The 11,130-nt window shown below is 45.5% G+C and overlaps 1 protein-coding gene across 1 annotated transcript; it reads left to right on the top strand.

Moving 5' to 3' along the window:
* The first annotated feature begins 829 nt into the window (after positions 1-829).
* Positions 830-1,783, top strand: LOC112864846 (olfactory receptor 11A1-like). Its single transcript, XM_025927866.2, has one exon. It carries the CDS (start codon positions 830-832, stop codon positions 1,781-1,783), a length of 954 nt encoding a protein of 317 aa, XP_025783651.2.
* The last annotated feature ends 9,347 nt before the right edge of the window (positions 1,784-11,130 follow it).

Consider the following 11,130-nt stretch of genomic DNA (forward strand, 5'->3'; position numbering starts at 1 on the left):
AGGAGAAAAATTCATAGTAGGTATGATGGGGGCTGTTTCTCTGCACATAACCAGTACTTGAGGAGGGGGGAAAGGGTTCTTTGTCCTGAGTCCTTGATTCTCTAGGTCCACCTGAGAGTTCACAAACTCTGGAATGTTTGAGAGTTCACAAACTCTCTACTACTTCTACCTTCCTTTTAGATCTTCTTTTCTTTACATAACTCCCCAAGCCACCATAGTGCATTCAGGATGACAGAACATATAATTTTCCTTTCCTTTCTTTTTACTTTGTCCTTCCTCCCCTTTGTATTCTTCTTCCCCTTTATTCCATGTCCTGCTTTCCCCGAAGCCTGACATTGCTCCTGATGAAATGAAGATATGTATAGGGAGGAGAAGTGCCTGAGTAGCTCAATCAGTTGAGCGTCCGACTTCAGCTCAGGTCATGATCTCACAGTCTGTAGGTTCGAGCCCCGCGCTGGGCTCTGTGCTGACAGCTCAGAGCCTGGAGCCTGCTTCAGATTCTGTGTCTCCCTCTTTCTGCCCCTCCCCCACTCACACTCTTTCTCTCTCAAAAATGAATAAAAGTTAAAAAAAATTAATAAAAAAAGATCTAGATAGGTAGGAGAAGAAGGGGGATTGAAGCAGTCACAAGTGCTTATTGCAAATTCTTTTCTTTCCCATTTCAGGTTTTGGGGGAAAAAAGAAGATACTCCTCCACCCAAATAAAAAATCTTCCAAAAACCTGAGTGGGGAATGAAAATCATCCACTGTCAACCCATGGTCTATGTGTAAGCTAGAACTTTCTGTGCTTTGCATGTCTTATCGCTGGGTGCTCTAGGGAAGCAAAGGCATGGTGATCCCACCCTGGGAAAACCAAACAACCATAGCAGAATTTGTGCTTCGAGGATTTTCCTCCATCCGGCAGCTAAATATTTTCCTCTTTATGACGTTTTTAGTTTTCTACATCTTAATCGTTTCTGGAAACATCCTCATTGTTCTGCTAGTTTTTTTCAGCCATCACCTCCACACCCCCATGTACTTCTTCCTGGTGAACTTGTCCTTTCTAGAGATCTGGTATACCTCCAACATCATCCCCAAGATGTTGCTGATCATCATAGCTGAGCAGAAGACTATCTCTGTCGCTGGGTGCCTGGCACAGTTCTACTTCTTTGGATCCCTGGCTGCAACCGAGTGTCTCTTGCTTGCTGTGATGTCCTATGACCGGTATCTGGCCATCTGCCAACCTCTCCACTATCCCATCCTCATGACTGGCCCCCTTTGCATTAAGCTGGCTTCCAGTTCTTGGCTCTGCTGCTTCCTCCTCACAGCAATTACTATGGTCCTACTGTCTAGACTAACCTTCTGTGGACCCAATGAAATTGATCACTTCTTCTGCGACTTCACGCCTCTGGTCCATCTTTCCTGCATGGACACTTCACTGACCGAGACCATTGCTTATGCCACCTCTTCTGCAGTGACTCTGGTTCCATTTCTCCTCATCACAGCCTCCTACTCCTGCATTCTTGTTGCCATCCTAAGAATTCCATCTGGCACAGGGCGGAGAAAGGCTTTCTCCACCTGCTCCTCCCACCTCACTGTGGTCACGGTGTTTTATGGGACACTGATTGCCACGTACCTCGTGCCTTCAGCCAATTCTTCACAGCTCTTGCGCAAAGGATTCTCTCTGCTCTACACCATCCTGACACCCATGTTCAACCCCATCATCTACAGCCTGAGAAACAGAGACATCCGCGAGGCCCTGAAGATGTGCTTGAGTAAGAAGCCAAGTTTCCTCCTTGGATGATGCAAAAAGGAAAAGTTCTATATTCGCCCAAGGGATGATTAATTGGATTGAGTAATTTAGATTCTACATAAAAGGCAATAACTACCCCAGAAGTTATTAAAGCCAGATGATCAGATACCTCTGAGCATGGCTATGGATGCTGCTGAGTTCTGACAGCCTCAGGTGAACTGGTGTCCCATGAATGGTCTACATAGGTCAGGTTCTGCTCCATTATCTTCAGTAGACCTGCATCTTTTGTGTAAAAGCTCAGCCTCAAAATGAGGCTGCTAAGGCTGGTTGCTCATTTATTCAAATATTCACTGAGGTCTACTATGCTCGAGGCACTGTACTACATATAGGTGATAAAATAAACAAAAGCAGAGGCAGTCCTTGCTTCCACTGAACCCACAGGCTATAAGGGGATGACAAACATTAATCAAATAACTAACATAAAGCTACATATATAAATATAAAATTACACTTGTGATTCAAAATTAAAAATAATAAGATGATTACTATGTACTTATTAGATGGCCAAAATCTGGGACACTGACAACATCAAATGCTGGTGAATATGTGGAGCAACCGGAACTCTGATTCACTGCTGGCAAGAGTGCAAAATGGTACAGCCACTTTAAAAGACAGTTTGGAAGTTTCTTACAAAACTAAGTACACTTTTGCCATACAATCCAGTAATCACACTCCTTGGTATTTAACGAAACGAGCTTAAAACTTGTGTCTACACAAAACACTTTACATGGATGTTTATAGAAGCTTTATTCATAATTGCCCAAATTTTGAAATAACCAAGATGTCCTTCAATGGAAAATGGAAAAATAAACCATGGTGCATGCAGACAATGAAATAGTATTCAATGCTAAAAAATAATGGGCTATCAAGATCTGAAAGACTTGGAGGAAACCGTAAGTAGGTATAATTAAGTGAAAGAAGCCAATCTGAAAAGGCTACATACTATATGATCCCAGCTGTAGGGCATTCTGAAAAAAGGCAAAACGGTGGAGATAGTAAAAAGATCAGTAGTTGCCAGAGGTTAGGGCTGCAGGAGAGATAAATAGAGAGCATAAGATTTTAGGGCAGTGAAACTATTCTGTATGATACTACAAAGTGGATACACACCATTATACATTTTGCAGAACCAACAGAATGTACAATGTCAAGAGTGCACTCGAATGAAATTATGGACTTTGGGGGATAATGATGTGTCAGTGTAGGCTCACTGATTGTAACAAATGTGCCACTCTGGTGGGAAATGTTGATAATGGGGGGAGACTGAAAGTGTAGGGTATTAGCCCTAAAAATAAAACTGCCAGTTATACCAGCAAAAGTGGATTTATTGGGGAATCGTAGAGAATTGCAATCCAGATCAAGCAAGCTATGACAGAACCATAGGCAAGTCTGCAGAACAAAGAAGAGGAACGCTCCTTTACAGAGGAAGGGAAAGTTGGGAAGGCTGTTACAAACAAAATGTCCACTGCAGTTCAAAGTATAGTGGCTTTTCATTGTCTGGACTGTGAATAAAGGGTCTCTTCCTTTCCTGCTGGGGTAGTAAAGTAGTATCCATGTGCAGGATTCCTCTCTCCTGGTTGGGTGTGTAATTGACGAGTGAGAGGGCATTGAGAGCTCCCTCTGCTGGTTTCTCAACTCCATTCTAAATGAGATTTCCTTTTATTAATTTTCATGTTTCCCCCTTTTGGTTAAGATCTTTCTTTGAAAGCGTTGCTGATCAGGAGTCAGGTTTTCCATATTTAGTGGTTTTCCCCCTCAGTACCAGGAAGGACCTTTCCTGGCTGTCACAGCCTACACTGGAGGGAAAGTGCATAGCATTTGTAAACCGTTTACAGCCCCATTTGAGTAATAAGGAGGGTTAGGGTGGAAAAACCCTCAAGTACTCCAACTTAAAGCCCGTATTATGTCAAGGTCATGTGTGTTGGATATCATCTCAGAGCAATGAGCTAGCATCACCTTATTGCGTATATCATTTTTTAAAAAGTTTGATAGGCAACAGAATATAAAACTTAATTATAAAAATAGAGGAAGTAACATAACAAATCCAAATTGTGTGATGCTTCTAAACCAGGACTCTAGGTCTGAAAGGAGCCATCTGAAATACTTATTGGCATTTGTTCTGACGTATGGGAGAAAGGTTCTACCTATGAAGGAAACACCCATAATTGTCATACATGCCTCCTGGAAGTCTCCACTTAAACCCGTCACAAAAGTAGAATACTAAATATTTCGAGAGATCACTGAAAAAGTTAACCAAGTACATTTGGGAAGATACAGTGTAGGTACAAACTTAAAGCAGTAGCTGATGAGGGGTGCCTGGGTGGCTCAGTCGGTTAAACGTCAGACTTCAGCTCAGGTCCTGATCTCACAGTTTGTGGGTTTGAACCCTGCGCTGGGCTCTGTGCTGACAGCTCAGATCCTGGTGCCTGCTTTGGATTCTATGTCTCCCTCTCTCTCTGACCCACCCCCACTCATGCTCTCTCTCTCTCAAAAATAAACATTTAAAAAAAAAATTAAAAGCAGTAGCTGATGAACTTTTTGAAAAACTTCAAAGACATTTTAAAAGAATGTTGTTATCTCAAAAGAACTGTTTAGAACCAAATGTATTATCAACAATAGTTAAGAGTGAAAATTGAGAGACCATGAATTTGGAAAACAATCTTAAGTCAATTAATAGTTTAAAGGAAAGAACGCTCTTGTGAATTCTGAACTTTCTAATCCTTCAGAAAAATCAAGTGAAAAATTAATGTGTACCAAGATCATGAAGCTGTTTCCAAAAGGCCATAATCAGAAGAAGCGGTTTCCCCCTTTTGCAAGGGCTTGGGAAATGTAGACCGAGTATTGTCTTCCCATAAAAGAGAGAGAAGAAACAACAGTGAGAAAAAGATATACAAGCCTGGTCAGGACACCTTGGCAAAGCTCTCATTATATGTCTTCTTCTATTACTGGAAGTCTTTACTTTCAGATCACCAGATAGCGTGCAGTTCCAGTCAGACTTTGGTGCTTTCTTAGATATGAATCCAAGAATCTATTCCCTGGAGTTTGGTCACACATGGGTTGGCTAGCAGTTTCTGATAAGGACCTCTCCAGTGAGGTTCAAGAGTCTTTCTGGAGGTGTCTTTTCCAACAGATGAAATCTATAGGTTGCAAGGTACTTAAGGTCATTGTCTCCTAGGAGTGCACTATGGAAAGATTACTCCACCAAGCATGGCTATTTTTAATAGAAGCAATTAGGCTCTCACACGGTTGAAGTATCTCTATCTCCTTTTATCAACTGTGGGTCAAAGGAGGCAGGGGGCAGGTACATTGGACATTCTGTGACTCTCTCAAAGGAGGAGTCTATGAGTTCCCAAGGGGATGGATCTGAGACTTAAAATGTCCAATGCAAAGCTTCCAACCAAGGTATTTGGAGGGTCTGTATAAATTTTGCCAATTAAGTCTTAGTGCTTGACTTAGTGCATGTGTGACTAACTCTGAAGATTGAGGATGATATGCACAAGGAAAATGTAAAACCGACCAAGCAACAACAGAATTGTCAAAGCACCTGATGAGTAAAATGGGTTCCCTGATCACTATGAGGTTTGAGAGAGGTGCTTCAAATAAGGATCATCTTTTCTACCAGAAGAAGCATTGGCATGTCTATAACAGAAAGCTTTGGTCCAGTGGGAAAACATACAAACCAGGACTAAAAAATATCCACAAAGAGAGGGAGTTGTATGAAATCCATTTGTGTGAACAGGTTTCCCTGAAATTTACTTTGGACAGGTGGGCACTTTTTACAGCCCTATTAACAGCCTTATCAACTGTTTCTCACCAATACTGGTTCATGAATGCTATCATGTTCAGGAGACCAATGGTTTAATGTATATACAGTGGTAAATAGCGGGAGTTTTAGAATTTCTAGTTGGGCCAGATTGTTGTTTGGTCCAAACCAGAGTTCTCTTTTAATCAAGCTAACAATTACTAGATTTTCCATATTGTTTCCCCCTCCCTGGGGCCAACTGTTGGGTATCTCTTGTCAATGTTTCTGAAATTTATCATTCGAGAGAATATCCCTTTGGGCCATGACAGAGGTTTGGCTATTGGTTTCCTTGAAGGTAGTCATTTTGGTGGAAATACCAGTGGGATAGACTACTTTGGCCTCCAGGGAACTGAGACTGGAATGCCTAGGAACCTTAATAGCCAAAGCAGCTGACAAAAGTATGGCATGTAATAAATTTTGAATATGGGAGACTGTTTTTCATTTTAAAGAGTAAGAGACAGCATAAGCCGGACAGGGGTAGAGGGGGGAGTGGAAGAGAGAGACAGAGAGAAGAAAGGGAGAGAGAGAGGGAGAGAGAGGGAGAATCATGAGTTGGACACTTAAGTGACTCAGCCACCCAGGCACCGCATTTTTAATTTTATTTCCATTGTAACTTCCCCGGTTACTACAACCAAAAGATGGCAACCATACTTGGGGCTACTGGGACACAGGCGATGCAGCAGCCCTTCTGTCAAGCTTGACAATGTGAACTTGGGGGTCACGAGGTCCAGCATGAGTTCCTCTATTACCTGACTGCCTGATTCCTCTCCTGGGGTGGGATCTGCTCTCCAAACTTGGGGCCCAAATAACTTTTGAACCCACTGGACATACTAGCCTCCAATTAAACCCACGGCAGAAGGAAACCCTGGTCTTGGTGATTACCCTGCCAAGGGAAGAAGAATGGAGACTATTCTGTGCCCAGGCCCTACCCTGTAGCCCCTCAGAATTCAGCCCCAAGATAACCCACCTGGACTAGCTTGAGTCGGGCCCCCATCATTGTTGACCTGATCCCTGGAACCCAACCTCAGAGACAAAGGCAGTACCCCCTTCCACTCGAGGTTAGAATGGGTACACAAGAGCACCTGACCAAACTCAGAGAAGCAGGTATTCTAACTGAGTGCCAATCGGCTTGGAATGCCCTGCTCTTGCCAGTCAAGAAGCCAGGAGGATGATACCGATCAGTACAGAATTTGAGGGCCATTAACAAAATGACTGTTTCTTTACACCCAGTGGTTCTGAACCCATAGACTCTCCTCAGCCAAATTCTTGGGTCAGCCAGATGGTTTATGTGCCTCAACCTAAAGGATGCTTTCTTCTGCCTCCACCTGGCTCCTCAAAGTCAACCACTGTTTGCCTTTGAATGGACTGAGCCCATTACAGGGCACCAGATGCAGCTGACCTGGACACAACTTCCCCAAGGTTTCAAGAACTCGCCCACTCCTTTGCGGGGAAGCCCTACCTGCAGACCTCCCCGACTTTCTGACGAAAACCACAGGGTGTGTCCTCCTCCAATATGTAGACGACCTCCTCCTTGCCAGCGACACCCAAGAAGACTGTACGAAAGGTACCAAGGCCCTCCTGCAGCTCCTGTCCTCCTCAGGGTACCGGGTCTCTTGGAAAAAGGCACAGATTTGTCAGCAGCAGGTCTGATACTTAAGCTTCCTCCTCACAAAAGGAAAAAGAGAACTAGGACCAGAAAGGAAGAAAGTTATCATCACACTGCCACAGCCCCAAACAAAACGAGGCTTGTGTGAATTTTTAGGGGCCACCAGGTTGTCGCATTTGGATTCTCGGATTCTCAGCCACAGTGAGGCCCCTCTATGACCTGTTGGGAGGGCCAGCCCGGGAGCCCCTCGCATGGACTGAGGAGGCAAGGGCCGCTTTCACAGAAATAAAGTTGGCTCTGGGACGAGCCCCAACCCTAGGTTTGCCTGACATAGAAAGGCCCTTTAACCTCTTTGTACATGAAAAGGACAAAATAGCCCTTTGAGTGCCCACTCAGAGCATGGGGCCTTGGCAACGGCCAGTAGCCTACCTGTCAAAAAAACTTGATCCTGTGGCTGCAGGATGGCCATGCTGCCTCAGAGCACTGGTAGCCACAGTCCTGCTCATCAAGGAGGCAGACAAACTTACACTGGGTCTAACACTTAATGTTAAGGTCCCACATGTGATCATGTCCCTCGTGGGCACCCAAGGACATAGTTTCCTCTCCAATTCTTGGCTGACACAATACCAAGGCCTTCTCTATGAAAACCCAAGGATCACTCTCAAAACAGTAAGAACACTAAACCCAGCCACCTTCCTTCCCACGGAGGAGGGAGAACCCGACCATGGCTGTTCCAAAGTAGTGGATGAAGTCCACACCAGCCGCCCAGACCTCCAAGACCAGGCTATAACAAGCCCAGAGATCACCCTGTTCAGCGATGGGAGCAGCTATTTACAAGAGGGCAGCCGAAGAGCAAGATACGTGGTAACCACAACCACCGAAGTTCTGGAAGCCAAGGCCTTGCCGGAAGGATGGTCAGCACAATGAGGTGAGCTACACGCCTTAACCTGAGCCCTCATCCTGAGCAAAGGTAAATGAGTTAACATCTACACTGATTCCCGGTATGCCTTCGCTATTGTGCATGTACACGGGGCTATCTATAAGGAAAGAGACCTCCTCACTGCTGCAGGGAAAACTATCAAAAATAAGGAAGAAATACTAAAGCTTCTTGAGGCTGTATGGCTGCCAGACAAGGTAGCTATTCTACACTGTAAGGGACATCAGAAAGGAGACAACCCCGTAACTCAAGGAAATCGCCTGGCCGACAAAACAGCCAGAGCGGTCACCTGTGGTGACCCAGGCGAAGCTCCTACCTACGCTATGACTCTGGTGCCCCAGAGGGAAGCCTCTCCACTTCTGTACACAAATGAAGAAAGAAGATGGGCCTCAACAGAAAGGGACACACTAAGCAAAGAGGGATGGTGGGTCATGCCAAATGGACACATCTTTGTCTCCTAGCGACTCCTAGTGAAGGAATATCACTAACTCAGTCACCTAGGGAAAACTGCACTGGAGCCCTCCTCAAAAAGAACTACTATATCTGCCAGCTGCTGGCATTATGCAGAGCTATCAGTGAGCCGTGTATAACGTGTGCCAAAAACAATGCTTGGTCTGCCCCACGGCCCCTGCCCGGCACACAAAGGACAGAGGCCGCCCCTTTTGAAGACTTAGAGGCGGACTTTACCGACATACAACCAAATAAAGGATTCAGGTACCTTCTTGTGATAATCCGCACATATTTGGGATGGGTCGAAGCATTCCCGACAAGAACGGAACGAAGTCGCGAGGTGGCCAAAGCTCTTCTACGGGAGATTGTGCCTCGGTTTGGTCTACCCTTAACCATACACGGTGATAACGGACCTGCATTTGTGGCAGACATTAGACAAACCCTAACAAAGTCCCTCGACATTACCTGGAAACTGCACACTGCTTACTGACCCCAGAGCTCAGGGAAAGTAGAGCGGATGAATCGCACCCTCAAGGAAATCCTGGCTAAGTTCCACCAAGAGACTAATCTCCCATGGCCAGATTTACTACTGCTGGCCCTCCTGCATGCCCAATGCATGCCTGGAACACTAGGATTCTCCCCTTTTGAGTTATTATATGGGAGACCCCCCCATGTTTAGGAAAACTCCTAGGAGACCTACACCAGATTGGAGACAAGGGAATAAGAGAACAGCTCCAGACCTTGGGGGCAGTCCTAAACAAGTTACAAAGATACACCACAGAGAGGGCCCCAATTTCCTTAGGGACCCCCATTCACCCCTTTCAGCCAGGAGATTCTGTGTGGGTCAAAGATTGGAAGAGGGAACCTCTTAGACCATAGTGGACTTGGGCCTCATACTGTTATTCTAACAACTCTAACAAGCCCTTAAAGTTTCAGGTATAACCCCATGGGTCCATCACTCCAGAGTTAAGAAGGCCAACTCAGGAGAACCCACAAACGGGTGAAGTGATCCAGATCTAGTCAACCCACTTAAACTGACCCTCAAAAGGGAAACTGGCCCCTGAGACCTCCAGCCCTGTTCCAGCCACACCTTGGAGGCTGGCTGGCCTGCGCATGGCAGAAGCTTGAGGAATCAACGAGTGAACCTAGCCCAGGGGTACGGATGCAACTCTATCAGTCCTTGTCCCTTACTGGTGTCATAGCCCTGATCTTACTTCTTACTATTGGGCTGATAGAGAAGCTGGACATGGGACAAAAGATGCATGCTGGGTCTCACATACCTCCTCTGGATGGGAGAATTATTAAGTATTGCCTGTATATTATGATAACCTCTCTCACTCTCACAACTGCCACTTACCCAATTTGCCCCCAGGATTGTTATATGACAATAAGGGGGTCAAGGGTGCTCAGTGCCTTCACCTCCCTCCACAAAGATTGCTACAAGGGAAAAACACCCATTCTCTGTCAGTCATCCGGTGCCCCAAGGACTAAGTATTAGACTGTAGAGATAACCTAGAATGTCAGGAACCCATGTCATAACAAGGGCCTCCAGAGAGGGACGTGAGCTTGTTACACTTACCTTCCTCAATGGGGGATCTCGGATGGGGGAGGGGTGCAAGACAGGGCCCTTCAAACAGTTATAAAGGATACCCAGGATAGGGTAATACAAGCCATAAAGGCGAGCACTCCCCTGGCAGCCTACCAGGGTCTGAACCTTTCAGCCCTCAATCAGATGCTTACCAATTCCCCACTCCAGCGTTGGGCCAATGCTACTCTACAAGTCCTCCATAAAATAGATAATCACACCCAAACCTGCTGGATGTCCTTGCCCCTCGGCCAGAGGGCTTACTTAGCCACTCCCATCCCTTTGACCTGGGAAGCTCCTGAAAATCTCAAAACCAACACCTCTGTCTTAATTGGACGCCTGGCTACTGGGGTCCATCTCACAAACGCTGACAATCTAATCTGTACAGTCCCTGAAGGTATGAACGGTACCTCTCTAGGCAGAAGAAATATAACCTTAAAGAGGAATTCAACCCTATGTTCAACCCCTGGGGTATTCTATCTGTGTTCTAATTCGGCCGACTGATGCTTAGAGGTCATCTGGACTCAGATATGTTATGCCGTTTTCCTAACCCCAGAGATATACGTTTACACTGAAGATCAGCTCCTAACAGCCGTTAGCCCCAAGTCCTGGGCTAAACAGGCAGTCTTGCTACCTGTTCTGATAGGAGCAGGAATTGTGACAGGAGTAGGAACCAGAATAGGGGGCATAGGTTCACCTGTAGGACTATACCACAGACTAGCTCAAAAGATAAGTGAAGACATGGAATGGGTGGCAGATTCTCTGGTAACCTTACAAAACCAAATAAACTCCCTGGCAGCAGTGACCCTCCAAAATAGGCGAGCTCTTGACGTCCTCACTTCAGAAAAAGGAGGGACTTGAATCTTTCTGGGGGACGAATGTTGCTATTTCATAAACCAGTCAGGAATAGTTACAACTAAGGTTAAGGAATTCAGGGAAAGAATTCAACATAGACAACAGG

The sequence above is a fragment of the Puma concolor genome, chromosome C1, assembly GCF_028749965.1.
Source record: "Puma concolor isolate L17-30 chromosome C1, mPumCon1.1.hap2, whole genome shotgun sequence".
Taxonomy (NCBI): Eukaryota; Metazoa; Chordata; class Mammalia; order Carnivora; family Felidae; genus Puma; species Puma concolor.